The sequence below is a fragment of the Salvelinus namaycush genome, chromosome 8, assembly GCF_016432855.1.
Source record: "Salvelinus namaycush isolate Seneca chromosome 8, SaNama_1.0, whole genome shotgun sequence".
Classification (NCBI taxonomy): Eukaryota; Metazoa; Chordata; class Actinopteri; order Salmoniformes; family Salmonidae; genus Salvelinus; species Salvelinus namaycush.
This window is the reverse complement of record NC_052314.1, coordinates 17,012,108-17,036,598: the sequence shown is the minus strand read 5'-3', so window position 1 is coordinate 17,036,598 and position 24,491 is coordinate 17,012,108. Positions and strand designations below refer to the sequence as shown.

The window sequence follows — 24,491 nt, the reverse complement described above, 5'->3', positions numbered from 1 at the left end:
GAAGCAGGCAGGCTCTCTTCAGACTATGTGACAGCCGAGATCCTCTAGTGGCAGGATACTGTAGAGCATCACTGAAACCTGGGGACTGTATAGCTAACTATATATCACATTCTCCATCTGCAACATTCTTAATATTGCATCCTTCTGAACACACACGTTTTGGGTTGATGTCCTTCAATGCCATTGGGCTTTTTCAATGACTGTTACCCCCAAGGTTGCATGTGTGATTCAGCGTAATATCCAACACTTAATCACACAACAGGAGTTGAGATACATAGAAGAAGCCAGAGGCTACAAAACCTGAGTAACTGTGTATTCAGTGACTTACCTACAGTAACATTTACAATAATGCGCAAAACACAGGCTAACGTGCCTACCATGGTTGTCAGGCAATTGTGAGAGTTTGGTTCTGTACACAACCTTTCAAATGTCAACATAAACTAGAAAGAACACAAAAGTACTCCCATCGCAAACTCTGGTTTCTTATTGCAAACCTTCCAAGACATTTCTGAACAAGGAACAAGAAAATAAAAACATTGTGACAATCTCAAAAGCATTGTTTCATGGTATTCTTATACAGATCTTTCCTTTTAAACAGACTGTATACAAAACCTTCCGTTTCAGTTGTGGATGTTCAAGAGAGGTGGAACCACAGTGAACCAGGGAGGCTGATCCTACCTAAGAGGTCCACAGTCAGAGTGGTGAAGAGTCATACAAGTGCAGAATGAACACTGCTCATAGAAACAGCCTTATCAGATCTAATAGAGGGAGAACATCTCTTGTGGACATACTGCTATAATATGGCATCCAGGTCATGCTGTCTGTCTGCTGCTCATTGTTCCCAGTAAATGTTGGGAAATCAGTGAGGGATGTTACATCTGTCTCTAGTTCTGCTCTGGAAGAGGAGGAGGCCACTGCAAAGAACATCAGGATAATTGCTTTGGCCTTGGAGCTATCATCAAGCCCACCCGCTTTTCCAGTACCAACATTACCTAAGAATTCTCTAAGAACTGGGAAAATCCCTGTAGAACGACAGGCCTTCCAGAACAGACAGGTAGGTAAGCCATTGTGCTTATGTGCAGTGGGAGCCCCCCTAGTAAACACTATGATACAGGTATGCCCATCTCCCCGTAAAAACATAGTTTCTCTCCTGGGGAGTTTCACACCAACACATGAGTAAGCTCTGGTCCAAGTTTACTTCAACAGGCAATAATTAGAAGTACAGACAACCCAGGTGTTATTGGAATGTTCTCCAGAGTAAAGACACCCTTCTTCCTCCCCTTACTGTGTGAGAGAGCGGGGGTGCTGGACGGGAGGGGGGCACAGGGCTGAGGGACACAGGTAACTGCTGATGGCCCCAAAGTCAGAAGTGACGGAGACTGAGGGGGCAATGGCGGGTGAGGTCTGGGGGATGGAGGGCAGGGAGAAGTCTACCTGCAACCCTTGGGAGTCCCCATCCTCTGGCCCCATGGACAGGCCGTCTGGAAGGAAAGGCCCCAGCTGCAGCTGGTAGAAACCAGAACCCAGGAGAGGAGGCTCCGCTGGGGGGCACGGGGAGCTGCAGCAGGGCAGTGAGGAGAGGTGGAGCTGGGCAGGGGGCGAGGTGGGACAGTGGCCCGGGCTGGAACAGTTCAGAGAGGGCTCCTGCTGCAGGTCCTCCAGAGGGGGGAGTGGAGAGAAGTGGCTGAACAGCTGCTCCCTCAGTGGGCTGGGGCAAGGAGCGCCACACAGCTCCAACACCTCCATCCCCATCTCAGCATCTAGACAAACAGAGAAGAATTACTAGAGAGACTCGAACAAGCAATGGTATACCTCAATGGTAACAATATGTGGCACTAACAGGTTTCCATCCAACCATTTCATGCTGATTAATTACCTGACGCATTAAAAAAAAACTCTTGACCGGCCTGATGGAAACAGCACATTTGCTGTGTAAAACTTCCGAATGTCGACAAAACAAAATACGCTAGACAAGGGTGGATAATATGTTTGTCTGTGAAATAGATTATGCGACAATTGCGGTGGAAATGCAGTTATGCGCAAATGTTACGTTGTACTACCACCACAACGTGGAAAATCAGTTAATAGGGAGATTAAATAAATTATGAACTTCATTAAAAAAAATCCTCAACCATCTAGACACAATACCACATAATGACAAAGTAAAAACATGTTTTTAGAAATTTTTGCATATTTCTTGAAAATGAAATACTTTTGGTCATGTAGTGTATGTGGACACCTGCTCGAACGAACATCTCATTCCAAAATCATGGGAATTAATATGGAGTTGGTCCCCCCTTTACTGCTATAACAGCCTCCCCTCTTCTGGGAACGCTTTCCACTAGATGTTGGAACATTGCTGAGGGGACTTGCTTCCATTCAGCCACAAGAGCAATAGAGAGGTCGGGCAATGAGGCCTGGCTCACAGTCGGCGTTCGAACCCCTCTTTTACGGTACTGCTACTCTCTGTTTATCATATATGCATAGTCACTTTAACCATATCTACATGTACATACTACCTCAATCAGCCCGACTAACCGGTGCCTGTATATAGCCTCGCTACTGTTATTTTTCACTGTCTTTTTTACTGTTGTTTTTATTTCTTTACTGACCTATTGTTTACCTATACTTTTTGCACTGTTGGTTAGAGCCTTTAAGTAAGCATTTCACTGTAAGGTCTACACCTGTTGTATTTGGCGCACGTGACAAATAAACTTTGATTTGATTAATCTCAAAGGTGTTCGATGGAGTTGAGGCCAGGGCTCTGTGCAGGCCAGTCAAGTTCTTCCACACCGATCTCGCCAAACCATTTCTGTATGGACCTCACTTTGTGCACGGAGATATTGTCATGCTGAAACCGGAAAGGGCCTTCCCCAAACTGTTGCCACAAAGTTGGAAGTACAGAATCGTCTAGAATGTTATTATATGCTGTAGCGTTAAGATTTCCCTTCACTGGAATTAAGGGGTCTAGCCCGAACGATGAAAAAACAGCCCCAGATCCTTATTCCTCCTCTACCAAACTGTACCATTTGCAATATGAATTGGGGCAGATAGTGTTCTCCTGGCAACCACCAAACTCAGATTCATCCGTCAGACTGCCAAATGGTGAAGCGTGATTCCTCAGTCCAGAGAACTCGTTTCCACTAGTCCAGGGTCCAATGGCGGCGAGCTTTACACCACTCTAGCCAACGCTTGGCACAGAATCCACTACTTTTGTATATACAGTGCATTCGGAAAGTATTCAGACCACTTGATTTTTTACACATTTTGTTACGTTACAGCTTCATTATAAAATGGATAAATGTGTAGATTGATGAGGGAAAAAATATTGAATTTAAAAAATATATAATCAACATTTTGTTATATAACAGGACAACGACCCTAAGCACAGCCAAGACAACGCAGGAGTGGATTTGGGACAAGTCTGTGAATGTCCTTGAGTGGCCCAGCCAGAGCCCGGACTTGAACCTGATCGAACATCTCTGGAGAGACTTGAAAATAGCTGTGCAGCGACGCTCCCCATCCAACCTGACAGAGCTTGAGAGGATCTGCAGAAAAGAATGGGAGAAACTCCCCAAATACAGGTGTGCCAAGCTTGTAGCGTCATACCTAAGAAGACTCAAGTCTGTAATCGCTGCCAAAGACTCTTCAGCAAAGTACTGAGTAAAGGGTTTGAATACTTACGTAAATGTGATATTTAAGTTTTTTTTTTGTATACATTTGCAAACATTTGTTTAAACCTGTTTCTAATATGATTTAATCCATTTGAAATAAGGCTGTAATGTAACAAAATTTGGAAAAAGTCAAGGGGTCGGAATATCTTCCGAATGCACTGTATGTGCAATATGTCATCACACACAGGTTTTTATCCACAACAAGTCAGTTTAAGGGAAACACACCTCTGGTGGGAAAAGGCTTTAATTTTATTTTTTTAATCTATGCATTTTTTTAAAAATTCACATGGAATACTGCTATCAATTGGATGGAAACCCAGCTACTGACATTGGGCAGTGGTTCCCTTTTCTCCCCTTACTAGTTAGGTATTCATCCAATTTGTGAATATTATCAAATCTGCATTGAAATGAATTGAGCATTTTCCCACCAGAGGTGTGTTTCCATCAAATTGACTTGTTGCGGATAAGAATCTGTGCATGATGATGTAGTGCATGATGACGTAGTGCATGATGACGTAGTGCATGATGACGTAGTGCATGATGACGTAGTGCATGATGATGTAGTGCATGATGACGTAGTGCATGATGACGTAGTGCATGATGACGTAGTGCATGATGACGTAGTGCATGATGACGTAGTGCATGATGACGTAGTGCATGATGACGTAGTGCACATAAAAAGCACTTAAGTTTCCATCTACCGGAAAAAAAGTTGAATGTGAATTCCATCACATTTTCAACTCTACCAATGACTTTGTCACAAAAACTGTTGCGATATTTAGCAAACTTGCCCAACCTGGTTTTGGACGAATGCTCTGTAGACAAAAGTTAGTTGACACAGTGGAAAGGATAGCTTATATGATGAGATATGGACAAGAGCAAGATCATTTTTATTTGATAATTGGCAACAAAGCACTGATTATCATGTCACCAGCATTGAAATACCCTCAATATTAATTAGAAATTTGCATGAAGCTCATCATGCACTTAACCACCATGTGAAGTTCATCATAATGTATTTAATCTTCCTATAAACTCTTCATGCTTGTCCACGTCGTGGTCATAGTATGCTATAACGTAACATATCATTGTGTGACTCCAAGTTTCCACCGCAAATGTCAGAATCTTTTTAACTGAGAAAAAAATGATCCACCCTTGTCCAGCGTATTTTCTTTTGTCGACATAAGGAAATTCGACCGACAATTTTTCTGTTTCCATGAGGCCTGTCTTGATTATTTTTGCAACAGTTAATTCATTAGCATTAAAGGGTTGGATGGAAACCTGGTTAAAATTACAATTACATTTTAGTCATTTAGCAGACGCTCTTATCCAGAGCAACTTACAGTAGTGAGTGCACACATTTTCATAGTTTCTTCATACTGGTCCCCCATGGGAATTGAACCTACAACCTGCTCTATCAACTGAGCTACAAGGGGCAATCAGCTCTTTACAAAATGTAATGGTTTCAGACTCAAAGTACAATATAACAAAGCTGGTGAACATGGTAAGATGGTAAGCACTTCAAGATAAAGTCTACACTTGTTGTATTTGGCGCATGTGACAAAAAAACATTTTATTTGATCAGTTAAAGAATTAGAATTAATAAAATAATTTAAATAAAATATTCATTAAATATTTTAGGTTAAATTATTGTGAGGAAGCCAAAACAAAACTTAAAAATCTAACCCTCCAATGAGACTTTTCATGAGTTTTAACTATGGTTTGGTAGATTTCCTGCAACTTCCTGGCCTAAGAAGCATAATGCCTGTATTTGGTATTTAACCAGGCAAGTCTGTTAAGAATGGACTTGTTATTTCTTATTTATTTACAATGACAGTCTACCCCAGCCAAACCCGGATGACACTGGGCGCCGCCCTATGGGACTCGCAATCATGGCCGGATGTGATGCAGCCTGGATTTGAACCAGGGACTGCAGTGACGCATCTTGCACTGAGATGCAGTGCCTTAAACCGCTGCGCCACTTGAGAGCCTGCTCTAGTTCTGACCTCATGAATACCTGACCTCATGAAACTTGTTTGGCTTCATATTTTCAATCAGCAAAAACAGCAACAGCAGAAATTGGATGAGCATGAGGATGTTTTGAAGGCACTGTAAGTGAGTGGTTTCTGTGATACTGTATATTTTTCTCTCTCACCCTTACAGGAAATAGACAACATTTTGTGTGAACTGGTTGAATCTGACTGCCTATTAAACACTGTGCACCCAAGACTCCAGTGGGGTTAGTATGTGCTAGGTAGGTCAGGCACAGTTTGAGTCTTTACCTGGTGGCTCGGCCTGGTCAATCTTCACCTGGTGGCCCTGCCTGGTTTGTCTTTACCTGGTGGCCCTGCCTGGTTAGTCTTTACCTGGTGGCCCTGCCTGGTTAGAGTCTTTACCTGGTGGCCCTGCCTGGTTAGTCTTTACCTGGTGGCCCTGCCTGGTTAGAGTCTTTACCTGGTGGCCCTGCCTGGTTAGATTCTTTACCTGGTGGCCCCATCTGGTAAGAGTTTTTACCTAGTGGCCCCATCTGGTTAGATTCTTTACCTTGTAGCCCTGCCTGGTTAGAGTGGCCTGTGTGCAGTGAGCTCAGGGCTTTAAGAGAAAGCGGGGCGTTCGTCTGCGACGTGGACGGCCCTCCTCCTCTGGAACGCCATGCCAACAAAGGTAGAAACACCACAGGCAAACACACAAACCAATGGGAAAACACAGATGCACACAGGTGGAATAAAACAATACATCAAAATGCTTCAAATCATATGTTCATGAATACAACACATCAAATTGAGGCAAACAATGTAATCAAGACAAATAATAATAAGACAAAGAGTGGGGTGGATATGAAATGGTGAGAGGGTGGATGGCATGTATGACTATTATGGATCCAGCGAACTCTTATGACCTCAGTCTTAAAACAAGCTGTAGTGTTTGTGGCGTGTTGGTTTCATTTTACAAACATGTTTAAAAAAAATAATTTGTTCTATTTTTCTCTCTATTATCATCACTGCATTGTTGGGAAAGAGCTCTCAAGGTAAGAATTTCACTGTACTGTACACCTTTTGTATCCTGTGCACATGGCGAATAAACTCTGAAACTTGAATGCTCTGGGGCAGGGATCAAGGCCAGGGCTGTGGTATAGGACTGGGGCTAGAGAAGGAGCTAAGGCTAAGGGCAGGGTCCAGGGCTGGGGCTATGGGGTAACCAGGGAAGGGGTTACCTTGCTTGTCCAGGTCTATGACTGGTGGATGTGAGGGGGGCTGAATCTGGGAGCACCCCTCCATCTCCCCAACCTCTCCATCCTGCTCTCCATCCTCCCTGGAAAACACAAAACAGAAGGAAACGGCTTGTGAAGGAAAAACCGTTCCAACTACACCTGAACTTGTCCAAGAAGAAAACTAATTTCCATTCTCAGATTCAAACCATTTTGTTATTGTTATGAGTACTGAACACAACCCAGAACTCCCAGCATGATATCAGCTAAACATATCAAACCTCTCTAGTCTGAAAACAATGACAATGGGGATGTTATATTGAGATACGCTACTTCTGCTTGTCTACATCTGTTATTTATTCCGATCAAGATGATCCTATTACATTCCCATCACCGTACAGTGCGTCTACACCTGGTATTAAAATGTGTCCGCTGTGTCTGGATTTCCTTTTCCTGTGCTCTATTTAAATAAGCTATTATTCTGGGAATGATGCCAGGCTAAGTAGACGATCATGACAACAACAACTTGATGGTAGTGTCATAGTAGTGCCTGCAATTCTAAACTTTACTCAACTTGATGGTAGTATTTGCCAACTCAACTGGCATTGAAATGGGGCTTGACTCTCAGGTCTAGACATGGTCATATCTGCAGTGCTACTCACATGCTCCCTGACTGCAGACTGTACTTCTTGCGGCCCAGCTTAGTGGTCTGCTGGGTGAAGTACTCGTGGCGATCAGACTTCTTCCACATGTAGTAATACTCCACACACTCACCCACCGAACGCGTGCGTACCTGACATATAAACACAGTGTGGTTTACTGTTTGCTATGGTATGAATCAGTGAATTTCTTGTCTGATCAATGGAGACAAGCAGGTTTGCACAGGCACGCCTCAGGCTATGCCAGTCTTGGCCATTATTTAAAAAAAGAGAATTTCAACTTTGTAGAAAATCAGGTTCGCCCCAAACCTGACGTTGGTAGTTTCTGTGCTGCTCACCTTATTGGCCTGAATGAGGTGGAAGTTCTTCCCATGAACTCGATAGCCATGTTCAAAGTTTCGACATTCCTCCTCGCTCCAAGCACACAGCTCCTCTGCACAGAAGACAACAGCAGTTGTCTCTGAATAGACTTAAATGAATTGTTTTGGAGTCATATTACAGGAGCTAACCACGTCAAGATGATTACTATTAATCCATTCACCATTCACCCGTAGACCACCGCAATGGGGCGGCGCACAACTGGCCCTGCGTCGTCCGGGTTTGGCCGGGGTAGGCCGTCATTGTAACTGACATGTCTAGTTAAATAAAGGTTCAATTAAAAAAAAAAAAATCTAATAAACTCCTCTGACTGCTTGATTTCCATTATCTAGCTACACTAAATTACCAAAAGTATATGAACACCTGCTCGTCGAACATCTCATTCCAAAATCATGGGCATTAACATAGAGTTGGTCCCCCCTTTGCTGCTATAACAGCCTCCACTCTTCTGGGAAGGCTTTGCACTAGATGTTAGAACATTGCTTCCATTCAGCCACAAGAGCATTAGTGAGGTTGGGCACTGATGCTGGGTGATGAGGCCTGGCTTACAGTCGGCGTTCCAATTCATTACAAAGGTGTTCGATTGGGTTGAGGTCAGGATACTGTGAAGGCCAGTCAAGTCCTTCCACACCGATCTTGACAAACCATTTCTGTATGGACCTCACTTTGTGCACAGGGGGATTGTCATGCTGAAACAGGAAAGGCCCTTCCCCAAACTGTTACCACAAAGTTGAAGCACAGAATCGTCTAGAATGTCATTGTATGCTGTAGCATTAAGTTTTCCCTTCACTGGAACTAAGGGGCCTAGCCCGAACCATGAAAAATGAAAAACAGCCCCAGACCATTATTCCTCCTCCAACAAACTTTACAATTGGCACTATGCATTGGGGCAGGTAGCGTTCTCCTGGCATCCGCCAAACCCAGATTTGTCCGTGGGATTGCCATATGGTGAGGTGTGATTCATCACTCCAGAGAATGTGTTTCCACCGCTCCAGAGTCCAATGACGGCGAGCTTTACACCACTCCAGCAGACGCTGGGCATTGCACATGGTGATCTTAGGCTTGTGTGCAGCTGCTCGGCCATGGAAACCCATTTCATTTCATGCTTACAGAAGTAGTTTGGAACTCGGTAGTGTGTTGCAACCGAGGACAAATCATTTTTACGCGGTAGGCTCTTTAGCACTCTGCGGTCCCGTTCTGTGCGCATGTGTGGCATACCACTTCGCCGCTGAGCCGTTGTTGCTCCTGGACATTTCCACTTCACAAAAACAGCACTTACAGTTGACCGCGGCAGCTCTAGCAGGGCAGAAATTTGACGAACTGACTTGTTGGAAAGGTGGCATCCTATGACAGTGGCACGTTGAAAGTCACTGAGGTCTTCAGTGAGGACATTCTACGGCTAATGTTTGTCTATGGATATTGCATGGCTGTGTGCTCGATTTTATACACCTGTCAGCAACGGGTGTGGCTGAAATAGCCGAATCCACTAATTTGAATGGGTGTCCACATACTTTTGCATATATAATGTATATTATAATACCGCAAGCCAATGAATCAAACCCGCATTAAGCCTAAAACATAGGCAACAAACGTAAGTTGGTAGATTTGTCAGCCTACACTGGAGAGGGCACAATAGGCTACATTTTAACCTACACTCTAGAGCTCTGCTACCCGACCCCCGACATTACACATTGGGTTAAAGGCCAGGTAGGGGCTGTTTTTTCATCGATAACTAGGGTATGGGCAGGGCTCGCATATCACTAAATTGATCACTAACATTTTGAAGCTGAGACATTTGCTTGTGCTCTGCTACGCAGTACAGTCATATCAGACTAAGATCATAACATGGTGTCAGAAGTGCTTCAACCTCATCAAATATAACACAGGAGACATTATTTAACAGAAAATAATAAATGTTCCTTAAGTTGTCTGAGTTTAGAGTGACGAAAAGTGGGTAACTGCAAACTGCTCTCTCATGACTCTTCATTGAGCAGAGCAGCCCAGGCTGAGCCATTGCTATGGATACTCACAGACTCAGAGAGCCATGAGCAGAGCGATCTGCGTGCAGGGAGCGTGTGACAGACAGAGAAGAGCAGCTAATGGATTTACTAACAGGCTCGGGCTTACAATGAATGCCCAAGCAGGGCTTTACTACACTCCCAGCTTGGATGTGTGCGGCAGAAATGCAGGATCAAAAACTATTTGTTGCGTTAGTCAAGATGACAGTAGGCCTAGGACAATACTAGTATCGCAATAACGAAGCAGAACTAACTCTTTGGTCCTTTAAAAACCTGCTGTATGTAAAATATTATGTGCTATAAATTGGAATATAAATTCATGTGATTCTGGATGACAGCATAATGATGTTTGTTTCCAACATTAGGGCTGTTTTCCTAAAGAAGTTACACCCGCTTCGTGTTTTGATTTCTTGCCACGACACTAACGAGTATGGCGATACTGGTATCGTCCCAGCACTAGATGACAGATTCAAAAAGGTTTTCAGAGTAGGACTGCTGATATGAATACGATTACAAGCCCTGGGATTTAGCTGAAATATTTGACCTAGGCCAATATATAAGTGTATTTTTAAGTTGTTGGTAACATGGGATCGTGGTGGGTCTATCAAATAATTGAATTTCCAAGGGAAAGCAAAGATTAAGCTCCAAAGAAACCAAAGAAATTCCACGGTCCTACACAAAATGTTTATTTTTAATGCTCTGAAATTTAGAATACTAGCATCATTCAGAGACTAAACAGCTGTAGAGAATTAACACACAGGGGTGGTTATTGACTTTTAGAAACTGGGTAGTTTGAGCCCTAGATGCTGATTGGCTGACAGCCGTGGTATATCAGACCGTATACCACGGGTATGACAAAACATTTATTTGTACTGCTCTAATTACGTTGGTAACCAGTTGATAATAGCAATAAGGCACCTCTGGGGTTTGTGATATATGGCCAATAAACCACGGCTAAGGGCTGTATCCAGGCACTCCATGTTGTGCCGTGCATAAGAACAGCTTTAGCCGTGGTACATTGGTTATATACCACACCCACTCAGGCCTTATTGCTTAAGAAGACTCTACAGGGATGGTGGTTGCTTCACTGTCTGTCGTCAAATATGAAATTCCAATGAATAATTAGATGCCGGCCTCACGCGGTCTAAGGCACTGCATCACGGTGCTTGAGCTGTCACTACAGACCTGGGTTCGATCCCAGGCGGTCACAACCGGCCGTGACCGGGAGTCCCATAGGAAGGCGCACAATTGGCCCAGCGTCGTCCGGGTTAGGGGAGGGTTTGGTCAGGGGAGGGTTTACTTGGCTCATCGCGCTCTAGTGACTCCTTGTGGCGGGCCGGGCGCCTGCAGGCTGACTTCGGTCGTCAATTGAACAGTGTTTCCTCCGACACATTGGTGCAGCTGGCTTCCGGGTTAAGCGGGCGGGTGTTAAGAAGCGCTGTTTGGTGGGCAATGTTATCGGAGGCCGCATGAATCGACCTTTGCCTCTCCCGAGCCCATTGAGTGTGCGGCAATGAGACAAGGTCGTGATTGGATCGCAATTGTATATCACGAAATTGGGGAAAAAAGGGGAAAAAAACAAAAATATAAAAATTTGAATAATAATTTGGTGCCGTTAATGAGTCAATTATATAAGCTAATAGACTCTTGAAAGATTAGTCCAAATGAGGACTATAAGAGATCCTAATTAAATCAAAAAGAGTTGTTGTCACGAGTAAGATGACATATTACCTACTATATAGCAGTAATAAATGTGTCGTGGACGGTCTTACCGCTGAATACTTTCACATTAAAGCGCATTCGTCTCAGTGCCTCCTCTGCATTAAAGCTGCATTTCACCAGCTCATACAGAGCCTGAGAGACGGAAAGAAAGAGAAAAGAAAGCAAACAGTTGTGACAGAAGTCTGTGACCTCAACCAGAGTATGAACTGTGCAGAAATCACTCGACATGCAAACAAAGTTAATAGATTTACATATGACGATCCAGCCCTACTAAGTCCCACTCTGTTTCTGCTTTACGACACAGTTTCAAGTTTAATCAATCGTATATACAAGATACATATGGTATACACCGTCCAACTAAATGATTACTTGCAGGTTCCTCCTCGACAATGCAACAATAAGAAATACAGTTGAAGTCGGAAGTTTACATACACTTAGGATGGAGTCATTAAAACTCCTTTTTCAACCACTCCACAAATGTTTTGTTAATAAACTATAGTTTTGGCAAGTCGGTTAGGACATCTACTTTGTGCATGAAACAAGTAATTTTCCCAACAATTGTTTACAGACAGATTACTTAATTTATAATTCACTGTATCACAATTCCAGTGGGTCAGAAGTTTACATACACTAAGTTGACTGTGCCTTTAAACAGCTTGGAAAATTCCAGAAAATTATGCCATGGCTTTAGAAGCTTCTGACATCATTTGAGTCAATTGGAGGTGTACCTGTATTTCAAGGCCTACCTTCAAACTTAATGCCTCTTTGCTTAACATCATGGAAAAATCCAAAGAAATCAGCCAAGACCTCAGAAAAAAATTGCAGACCTCCACAAGTCTGGTTCATCCTTGGGAGCAATTTCCAAACGCCTGAAGGTACCACATTCATCTTTACAAACAATAGTACGCAACTATAAACACCATGGGACCACGCAGCCGTCATACCGCTCAGGAAGGAGACGCGTTCTGTCTCCTAGAGATGAACATACTTTGGTGTGAAAAGTGCAAATCAATCCCTGAACAACAGCAAAGAATCTTGTGAAGATGCTGGAGGAAAAAGTATCTATATCCACAATAAAACGAGTCCTATATCGACATTACCTGAAAGGCCGCTCAGCAAGGAAGAAGCCACTGCTCCAAAACCGCCATAAAAAAGCCAGACTACGGTTTGCAACTGCACATGGGGACAAAGATCGTACTTTTTGGAGAAATGTCCTCTGGTCTGATGAAACAAAAATAGAACTGTTTGGCCATAATGACCATCGTTATGTTTGGAGGAAAAAGGGGGAGGCTTGCAAACCGAAGAAAACCATTCCAACCGGGTGGATCTTCCAAATGGACAATGACAATGACCCCAAATGGACAATGACCCCAAGCATACTTCCAAAGTTGTGGCAAGGACTACAATGTCAATGAATTGGAGTGGCCATCCCAAAGCCTTGACCTCAATCCTATAGAACATTTGTGGGCAGAACTGAAAAAGTGTGTGCGAGCAAGGGGCCTACAAACCTGACTAAGTTACACCAGCTCTGTCAGGAGGAATGGGCCAAAATTCACCCAACTTATTGTGGGAGGCTTGTGGAAGGCTACCCAAACCGTTTGACCCAAGTTAAACAATTGAAAGGCAATGCTACCAAATACTAATTGAGTGTATGTAATCTTCTGACCCACTGGGAATGTGATGAAAGAAATAAAAGCTAAAATAAATCATTCTCTCTACTATTATTCTGACATTTCACATTCTAAAATAAAGTGGTGATCCTAACTGACCTAAGACAGGGATTTTTTTGTATGTAAACTTCCGACTTCAACTGTAATAAAAGATAAGAATACGAACATAAAGTAAATGACCCAACCCACTACATTACTTGTTCATTGTCTTTGATTATGTCCCCGTTGATGAGGGTGTCTACAGCCCCGTCCTGGCCTCCCCGTCTCTGGGCACTTAGCAGGAACTCCTTTACAGCCTGGCCTGGCAACATGTCTGGGGTCCACAGGAGCTGGTCCTCATTCTCATAGACTGGGAACAGGAGATGGAGAGATAGTGATAGAGACACAGGTATAAGGATGTGTGTGAGACTGAGGCAAAGTGTCAACACACTAATCCAAAATGTACACTGATTCTGAAAGGGTCAATTGGGGGTTACCTCTCTCCTGGTATGAGTATGGGCTGAGAGGAGGGATTTTGGCTTGGTACATTGAGCCCACCATGATGTCCTGGAAAAATAACAACCACAGTGTCAGTCACAAAGGCACTACAGAAAACAGGTTGTTATATTTCCCTAAATAGTAATTGTAGAATATTTGAGCTCTGTTCAGTAGGCCCCAGTGTCTCACCTTGCGTTCATCATTGGATGGAATGGAGGTGTTGTCGTCATCATCATCTGAGACATCTTCTGAGGAGCTGCCGAAGGTGCCTTTGTCTCCATCTGCCATGGAATGGGCTGGCACATGGGAACATTTATTACATCAATATGTAGCATTCTCATAACACCACCAGTTAACAACTTCAAGGTACAACAAATTAGTTTTGGCATAAAGGGGCCCTCAGGCCATTAAAAAAATATATTGATGTGATATGATAAGAAGGGGATTCTCCTGAGTGGTGAGCTGGGTGGGTGGGAAGTGGTAGCTGTGCTCCAAAAGTAGAAGTGTGTCATACCCATTATATAAAGGTAACTGCCAAAATAAAGGAAACACTTGAGTAAATGAGGGATACAAAGTATATTGAAAGCAGGTGCTTTCAATACAGGTGATTTTCATTTTTGCCATTGAAAAAGATATTGCAATACTGGTATCGTCACAGCCCTAATACTCTATATGACATTATTGGTCATACCTCTTAGGTGGCGGCGGAAGAGGAGGTCAGAGGAATGGGAGGTGACAGAGAGAGTGAGGTCATCAGCTGATGACTCCTTTTCATCCTCTCCTGAGAACAGATCTTTAGCAATCTGGTCCTGGAAGAATGGAACAGTCCATTACTGTCTCAATGGAATAGTTCACTACCTTCTCTAAGCATCACACTCTTTAATGGAATTTATGATACATAAACATGATTTAGTATTTTTCATGTTTTCTGAGTGTTTGTAGACTAGACAGGGCATCAAGAGCCCATCTTAACTCAATTCCTTAAGGGCCAAGTCATAATTACTCATACAAGAATCAATAGACATCATGTCAACGCCAGAACAAGTATCCTATAATGCTCTTGAATGCAGAACTGCATAGCTCCTCGACAATCACAGTGTACTCTATGCTGGTTTTCCTTCTTGCCTTTTAACTAGTGATTGATTTCTGCTTGGAAAACCAGGTGGGTGCACCAATAACCAATTATACCACATCCGTGCATCGAGGACATCATCCCCACAGTGACCGTGCGTACATATCCAAACCAGAAGCCATGGATTCCAGGCAACATCCCGCTACGCCCTACGACGAACCATCTAACAGGCAAAGCTTCAATACATGACTAAGATTGAATCCTCCTACAACAGCTCTAATGCTTGTCGGATGTGGCAAGGCTAGCAAACTATCACGGATTACAAATGGAAACCCAGCCACGAACCGTCCAGTGACGCGAGCCTACCAGAATAGCTAAATGAACCATGCATGAGAGCACTGACTGTGTGATCATGCTCTCCATAGCCGATGTGAGTAAGACCTTTAAACAGGTTAACATTCACAAGGCCGCAGAGCAAGAATGATTACCAGGACGCATACTCAGAGCATGCGCTGACCAGCTGGCAAGTGTCTTCACTGACATTTTTAACCTCTCCCTGACCCAGTCCGTAATATCTACATGTTTCAAGCAAACCACCATAGGCCATGTGCCCAAAAACGCCAAGGTAACCTGCCTAAATGACTATCGCCCCGTAGCACTTACATCTGTAGCCATGAAATGCTTTGAAAGGCTGGTCATGGTACATTGACTTCAATACAAAAACTAGGAGGCACTTGGTTCTCACCCCCTTCCATAGACTTACACAGTAAATTATGACAACTTCCGGAGGACTTCCTCCAACCTATCAGAGCTCTTGCAGCAATGAACTGACATGTTGTCCACCCAATCAAAGGATCAGAGAATGAATCTAGTACTGAAAGCATTAGCTACAGCTGGCTAGCACTGCAGTGCATAACATGAAGAGGTGAGTAGTTGACTCAAAGTGAGAGAAAGACAATAGTTGAACAGTTTTCAACAAATACATTTCTTAAAAAATGAAGGAGAAGCAAGAGAGAGAGAGAGAGAGAGAGAGAGCATGTGTCATTTTTCTTCACTTTCAGTTTCACTTACTTAGCTAGCAAATGCAGCTGGCTAGTTTAGCTACTCAAACACCTGGCTCAAACAGAGGGATGCTATGTTAGCTAGCTGGCTATGACTATCCAACACAACACTGGAACTCTTCCAAGTCAAGGTAAGCTTTTGGTTTTATTAATTTATTGCCACTGGGGCCCGCCGGTGTAACTGCTTACTGACTATACACTGTAACATTACTGCATGATTAGCTAATATGAGGACAACAATGTAGATGGTTTGGCTTGGAAAGTTTTTTTTTAGCCTTGGAAAGTTTTTTTTTAGCCTGGTCACATACAGCTGATGTGTTGTTCATTGAAGTCCACAAACGAAGGGAAAAGGTGAGAGGAGGGGCGTGCATAGAGGCGAGAAGGAATAACAATGCTATGAACGTGAACTGTGTTTATGCGTGATCAGGGGTGTATTCATTCCACCGATTCTGTTGAAAAACGTTTCTTAAACGGAAGCAATCGAAACAGGGATAAAAAATAATTTGTTCAATTGAAACTCTCGTTTGCAACTGTTGGACTAATGATTACAACCTAGATAAGCTAGATGCAGGCAAGAGTGTGCAAGGCAGTATTGAAAGTCACTGTCTGTCAATGTGTCACTGTCTGTCATCTCAAATTTCTCTCTGGACCTGTGTGCACCTACGTTGTAAAATTTCATTCATAGGCTAGGTTGTAGCAAACTCATGATGGGTATAGGGAGAATTTGAGGATCATGTAGTAGCCTAAACCTATCAATGCTACATTGAGCTGGTGTATTGTAATAGAAATAAGGCCATGCTCATGAAAATAAATATTCCTCCCTCATCATAAATGGCACTGACCGCCACTGCTGTCTATATAAGGTCCCACAGCCATGAAGTCGAAGGAATTGTCAGTAGAGCCCAGAGACAGGATTGTGTCGAGGCACAGATCTGGGGAAGGGTGCCAAAACATTTCTGCAGCATTGAAGGTCCCCAAGAACACAGTGGCCTCCATTATTCATAAATGGAAGAAGTTTGGAACCGCCAAGACTCTTCCTAGAGCTGGCCGACTGGCCAAACTGAGGAATCAGGGGAGAAGGGCCTTGGTTAGGGAGGTGACCAGGAACCCGATGGTCACTCTGACAGAGCTCCAGCTCTGTGGAGATGAAAGAACCTTCCAGGACAACCATCTCTGCAGCAGTCCACCAATCAGGCCGTGATGGTAGAGCGGCCAGACGGAAGCCACTCCTCAGTAAAAGGCACATGACAGCCCGCTTGGAGTTTTGGCAAAAATTACCTAAAGGACTCCCACACCATGAGAAACAAGATTCTCTGGTCTGATGAAACCAAGATTGAACTTTATGGCCTGAATGCCAATCGTCACGTCTGGAGGAAACCTGGCACCATCTCTACGGTGAAGCATGGTGGTTGCAGCATCATTCTGTGTGGATGTTTTTCGGCGGGCTGGGAGACTAGCCAGGATCAAGCGAAAGATGAACAGAGCAAAGTACAGACAGATCCTTGATGAAAATCTGCTCCAGAGCGCTCAGGACCTCAGACTGGCTCGAAGGTTCACCTAACAGGACAACTACTCTAAGCACACAGCCAAGACAAAGCAGGAGTGGCTTCGGGACAAGTCTCTGAATGTCCTTGAATGGCCCAGCCTGAGGCCAGACTTGAACCTGATCGAACATCTATGGAGAGACTAGAAAATAGCTGTGCAGTGACGCTCCCCATCCAACCTGACAGAGCTTGAGAGGATCAGCAGAGAAGAATGGGAGAAAATCCCCAAATACAAGTGTGCCAAGCTTGTAGCGTCATTCCCAAGAAGACTCAAGGCAGAAATCGCTGACAAAGGTGCTTCAACAAAGTACTAAGTAAAGGGTCTGAATACTTATGTAAATGTTATATTTCTATTGTTTTTTTTATTTTTATACATTTGCAAAAAACAGTTTTTGCTCTGTCATTAAGATTGATAAGAGGGGAAAAAACTATTGAATCAATTTTAGAATAAGGCTGAAACAAGAAAATGTGGAAAAAGTCAAGGGGATCCTGAATACTTTCTCGATGCACTGTATATGCAATGACTCTCTTGCACAGGCTTGATGTACACTCACTGGACTCTAACCACACACCCACACATACTACACTGACACTCCAACACACACACACACGGACAAAGACACAGGCATATTGACACCACACACACATGCTGATGCTACTCTATTTATTTTCTATATATAGTCACTTTACACCTACCTACATGAACATATTACCCCAATTACCTCGACTAACCCGTACATTGACTTGGTACCGGGCCACTTGCATATATCCTCGTTATTATGCTACTATTTTTCCTTCAGTTTATTTTACTTTTTTTTTACTTTTTAAAAAACTCTGCATTGTTGACTAAGGTCGTACGTAAGCTTTCGGAGCATTTGACAAATAAAATTAGATTTGATTTACTAACAAATTAATCAATTAAGTACTACGAAGAAACAAAACAAAAACAAAAATCAGCCAGACTGGAACTGGAGGGCCTGAGTTGTTCACCCCTTCTGCAATGCTTTCCTGGCTGTGTTTACAGTTTTATCTGTGGATTACTCCAGTCTCAGGTATGTCTAGTTATACCCAGGTCTCACCTTGTCCAGTGTCATGTCAGGCAGACTGGCTGCTAGCTCGTTGGGCTCCCTGTCCTGCTGCAGGAGGGGATCAGACACCTCATACCCACACAGAGATAGCAGGTCCTCCAGGGGAATCTCACTGCCCTATAGAGAGAGACAGGGAGAGAGAGAGAAAGCGAGAGAGTGAGATAAGGGTAAATTTGGCAATTAAGTATTGGATAGAATCCATTAATCCAGGCCTGGGCAATTATTTTCCATGGAGGGCCACATTAGAATATATTTTTTCCATCGCGGGCCAGAATCATATTACAGGATTATACATCATGTGTATGACTGTGTTGACAGATATATCAACTGTAAATCACGTCCAGATATGCTACTTATTTTACTTTTTTTACATGCACACAAATAAACCACATCCATCTTCTCCTTTTGGTAGAAATTTTCATTATTAAACATGCAATGAACTACACGGAGGGAAAAGTACACTATGCATTCAGCACCACGGACAGAACTCATGTTAACGGGTATGCACAAAAACACAAGAAAGAGAGTGAGCTCAACATTACATTTAAACTACTCAATCAGTGTGAGACGTAGCCTCCCGAGTGGCGCAGTGGTCTAAGGCACTGCATCACAGTGCTAGCTGTGCCACTAGAGAACCTGGTTCGAGTCCAGGCTCTGTCACAGCCACCACAACCGGGAGACCCATAGGGAGGCGCACAATTGGCCCAGCGTCTTCCGGGTTAGGGGAGGGTTTGGCCGGGAGGGATGTCCTTGTCCCATCGCACTCTAGTGACTGGTGGGCCGGGCGCATGCACGCTGACACAGTCGCCAGGTGTACAGTGTTTCCTCCGACACATTGGTGTGGCTGGCTTCTGGGTTAAGCAGGCATTGTGTCAAGAAGCAGTGCTTCGGAGGATGCATGGCTCTCGACCTTCACCTCTCACAAGTTGCAGCGATGAGACAAGACTGTAAGTCAGGTATAGTTTCTGATGTTGCTATGTGCAGGATAGCCGCACTGCTTCCTGACACAATGTCTAGTCAATGCCCATCAGACTTTGTTTAAGTATATATTTTTTACCCCTTTTTCTCCCTAATTGATAGTTACAGTCTTGTCTCATCCATTCTTTATCTTGCAGTTGAGGGAAATCCACATTTACCTTGTCTTTCAACTTGTCTTTTCATATTCTCTGCGATGTCCACAACACGCCGTGTCACTGTTTGTCTTAACACGGAAACATTTTAAACAGTTCTTTCTTGTCGGGGCAAAGTATTGCTGCAGTCAATTAAACATTCTTTAATGAATTCGCCCTCAGCGAATGGCTTGCTATGTTTAGAAATTTTGTGGGACTATTTTTTTTAAACAATATATATTTCACCTTTATTTAACCAGGTAGGCCAGTTGAGAACAAGTTCTCATTTACAACTGCGAACTGGCCAAGATAAAGCAAAGCAGTGTGACAAAAACAACACAGAGTTACACATGGGATAAACAGTCAATAACACAATAGAAAAAATCTATATACAGTGTGTGCAAATGAGGTAAGATTAGGGAGGTAAGGCAATAAATAGGCCGTAGTGGCGAAGTAATTACAATTTAGCAATTAAACACTGGAGTGACGGATGTGCAGAAGATGAATGTACAAGTAGAGATACTAGGGTGCAAAGGAGCAACAAAAAAAATAACAATATGGGGATGAGGTAGTTGGATGGGCTATTTACAGATGGGCTATGTACAGGTGCAATGATCTGCGAGTTGATCTGACATTTGATGCTTAAAGTTAGTGAGGGAGATATGAGTCTCCAGCTTCAGTGATTTTTGCAATTCGTTCCAGTCATTGGCAGCAGAGAACTGTAAGGAAAGGCGGCCAAAGGAGGAATTGGCTTTGGGGGTGACCAGTGAAATATACCTGCTGGAGCGTGTGCTACGGGTGGGTGCTGCTATGGTGACCAGTGAGCTGAGATAAGGCGGGGCTTTACCTAGCAAAGACTTATAGATGACCTGGAGCCAGTGGGTTTGGCGACGAATATGAAGCGAGGGCCAGCCAACGAGAGGATACAGGTCGCAGTGGTGGGTAGTATATGGGGCTTTGGTGACAAAACAGATGGCACTGTGATAGACTGCATCCAATTTGCTGAGTAGAGTGTTGGAGGCTATTTTGTAAATTACATCGCCGAAGTCAAGATCGGTAGGATAGTCAGACTTACGAGGGTATGTTTGGCAGCATGAGTGAAGGATGCTTTGTTACGAAATAGGAAGACGATTGTAGATTTAATTTTGGATTGGAGATGCTTAATGTGAGTCTGGAAGGAGAGTTTACAGTCTAGCCAGACACCTAGGTATTTGTATACAGTACAAAGCTAGCTCTCGCAATTCCGTCGTATGCTGAATGCAGTTTTGTGAAAAGTCCTTGCTGCTTTTGCAACTGTGAAAACAACTCTTTCGATGCACTTGCCGTCTGCTCAGAAGACATATTCCTATATTTCTCTACATGCTTTGTCTGGAAGTGTCAGGAGAAGTTGTGGTCTTTCAAGACAGCGATGCTCTCTTTGCACACTAAGCGCACAGCTTTCCCTGATACCTCAATAAAGACATATTTAGATGTCCACTCTTGCTGGAACACCCTACATTCATTGTCTACTTTCCTTTTTTTTTTTATCTTTGAAAAACTCATTTTTGCTCAATTTCTAGGTAGCTACTATTTGTAACTGTGACATGTCTGTCAACCTGTCAGTCACTGTCTGTCCTCGTGCAGTTGTTATTTATACGTGCCTTCAAAATAAATGTCCCACAAGCGGTGTGAGTTAAATAATTACACAAAGGCGAGTATTCATTGGGCTTTTAATTTGAATAACAAATTTAAAAAAATTAACTTTACTATCGCAAATTCTTCATGTGATCTGAGCATGATTCCGCGGGCTGTATTGAATCAGTTCGCGGGCTGCATACAGCCCCCGGGCCGGCCTTTGCCCTGCATTAATTCATCACATTATGGAATATTTGACAATCTATTACATATAATAATATTATTCACTCCTGGTCTAGAGGGATGCAGTGAGGTCAGGCTTTTGTCCCAGCCCAGCACTAAAGTTGTGGTTGCCTACTGCTGCCCCTAATGGGTCAACACACCACACCAGATGCCAGAGGAGCTGTACTCACATTTTGGGGACGTGCTGCCATCTTCATTGGGCGGCCCTGTGACTGTGAGGCCCCCAGGCTCTTCTGCAGCTCCACTAGGGCCCTGGACTCCTCCTCTGGCCCCTCATAGCCCTGCCTCAGGATCTCCACTAGGCTGCGTCTGTGATCTCCAGAGCCCATCAAACTAGCTAAAACACACACACACACACACACACACACACACACACACACACACACACACACACACACACACACACACACACACACACACACACACACACACACACACACACACACACACACACACACACACACACACAAAGGGTTACCATCGCGGAGGACCAGTAGGTGCTTGATCCCTGTTCATTCCATTATATAATGAACAACAATATAAACGCAACATGCAACAATTTCAAAGATTCTAATTAGTTACAGTAAATATAAGGAAATCAGTCATTTGAAATAAATAAATAATGCCCTAATCTATGGATTTCACATGACTGGGCAGGGGCGCAGCCATGGGTGGGCCTTGGAGAGCATAGGCCCACCCACTTGGGAGCCAGGTCGACCCACTCGGGAGCCAGGCCCAGCTAATAAAGATGAGTTTTTCCCTACAAAAGGGCTTTATTACAGACAGAAATTCTCCTCAACACCCCTACCCCTCCCCCTCGGACGATCCTGCAGGTGAAGAAGCGAGATGTGGAGGTCCTGGGCTGGCGTGGTTACACGTGGTCTGTGGTTGTGAGGCTGGTTGGATGTACTATCAAATTCTCTAAAACGACATTGGAGGCGGCTTATGGTTGAGAAATTAACATTAAATTCTCTGGCAAAAGCTCTGGTGGAAATTCCTGCAGTCAGCATGCCAATTGCACGCTCCCTCAAGAATTGAGACATCTGTGACATTGTGTTGTGTGACAAAACTGTGTAATGATCATGCTGTTTAATCAGCTCCTTGATATGCCACACCTATCAGGTGGATGGATTATCTTGACTAAGGATAAAATGCTCACTAACGGTGATGTAAACAAATTTGTGCACAAACAGTCAATTGTCAACTCAACATGGCTTTTATTTAGTCAGGATCATTATGAGATTATAATAAAACATTATAAGGCCTGTTATACATGCTTAAGACAAGCCCTACAATGCATTATAGCAGTATAATTAAGCAATAAGGCCCGAGGGGGTGTGGCATATGGCCAATATACCACAGCTAAGGGCTGTTCATATGCACAAGTGCCTGGATACAGCCCTTAGCCGTGGTATATTGTCCATATATCACAAAACCCTGAGGTGCCTTATTGCTATTATAAAATGGTTACCAACGTTATTAGAACAGTAAAAATAAATGTTTTGTCATACCCGTGGTATACGGTCTGATATACAATGGCTTTCAGGCAATACATTATAGGCTTACCTGCTGTTGTGTAAAGTGTTCCAAGTCTTTTTACTTGTTCTGTAATTCAAAGTCGCCTTACAACCACTCATGAATTAATGAATGGTTGAAGTTACTCCAACAGTGGAAACTAATGGTATTAGAAAAACTGAATTTGACTTTTTGTCAAAATAGAAAATCCCTTAATAGAGTTGACCTATGAACCAACAGTCAAGAGTTAGTTTTCACCTCAAGCAAATACAGCTGTGGTCTACTTAAAACTCTTTTGGGCGAATACTCTCACAAACAATACATTAGTGACAGGTACGTTTATGGCCATTATAACTTCGAAAAGCTTGGTCCACTCCACTTCAGGACGCAATGACCAGGGCGCTTTCCTGTAACTTGGTGCTGAACGTTCCTTCCTCTGACTCACAAATGGCACGCGAGAGAAGGAAATAGTTCTGGCTATTGCGTTTCCACCCGAAAAGACACCGACAGAGTATCTGAAATAATTCAGACTTCTCTCAAAGTTTGCAGTCCAAATGCATTACTAACGGAGCACACCTGGACCACTTCTTCAGCACCACTGTCGAGGTGGTCTCCGATTGTGTTCTATAGCGCACTATCCGGCAAATTGGGAATGGCTCTTTAATGCGAAGAACGCGGAGAGGCGAGCCTGGGACAAAATGCCCCCATTTTACTTCCTTAATTATCAACACATATTACATTCACAACCTTCTGTAACCCGTTGATACGATTGTAAACATCGATAGCTACCGTCTTGGACGACAGAGGCTCTCAAACTCAGAGCTGTTCCAGAATCATTTAGTCCTCACATTCCTACCCAAGCCCTTTTGCTCACTTACCTCCGCCATTCCGTTTCTGCGCAGGCTGAGGAATGCCCGGATGTTGTAGAGCTATGGCTCTATTCTACAGTATGTACAGCCTACAGACCTAGTTTACTGCCGCAACGTTTCAGCAGCAATGACAGTAAACTACATGACAAATTCTGAAATGAGAGAGTACGCCGTGTACTATTCACGTCTGCTATTGGTACAGGCTTTCATAAACTTGCCATCCCTCTTGCTCTTTGTGAAAATAACTAACAAAGGACAATGATTGAAGTTCAGATGTTTGTAAAGTTGCCCTTTGAACTTAATATCACATGTTTGTTCACCTATGACCCTGAATAGTTATTGTAGCCAATCTGATTGTCATGGTCTAGGGGAGAGTGGGGTAAATTTAGCTGTTTTTTTTTATTACATTCAGCATCACTATGTCAAGGGAAATATAGTATTATTTCTAACAAATCTATCTACATATATTTCAGGATGTTGTGTATCCCTGGAAATAATCCGAATTCATGGAATCATAACAGTTTTGAAAACATACAGTACCAGTCAAAAGTTTGGACCCAAAATTATTCA

The 24,491-nt window shown here is 43.4% G+C and overlaps 1 protein-coding gene across 1 annotated transcript; it reads right to left on the bottom strand.

Moving 5' to 3' along the window:
- Nucleotides 1–461: 461 nt before the first annotated feature.
- Nucleotides 462–24,135, bottom strand: LOC120052449 (mesoderm induction early response protein 2-like). Its single transcript, XM_038999365.1, has 13 exons — nt 23,931–24,135; nt 21,708–21,874; nt 18,563–18,688; nt 14,498–14,615; nt 13,996–14,102; nt 13,806–13,875; nt 13,527–13,678; nt 11,710–11,791; nt 7,880–7,974; nt 7,545–7,675; nt 6,889–6,986; nt 6,219–6,316; nt 462–1,760 (listed from the first exon to the last, which is right to left on the bottom strand). The coding sequence occupies exons 2-12, from the start codon at nt 21,864–21,866 to the stop codon at nt 6,261–6,263; spliced, it is 1,194 nt and encodes a 397-aa protein (XP_038855293.1). The 5' UTR covers nt 21,867–21,874; nt 23,931–24,135; the 3' UTR covers nt 462–1,760; nt 6,219–6,260.
- Nucleotides 24,136–24,491: the final 356 nt, after the last annotated feature.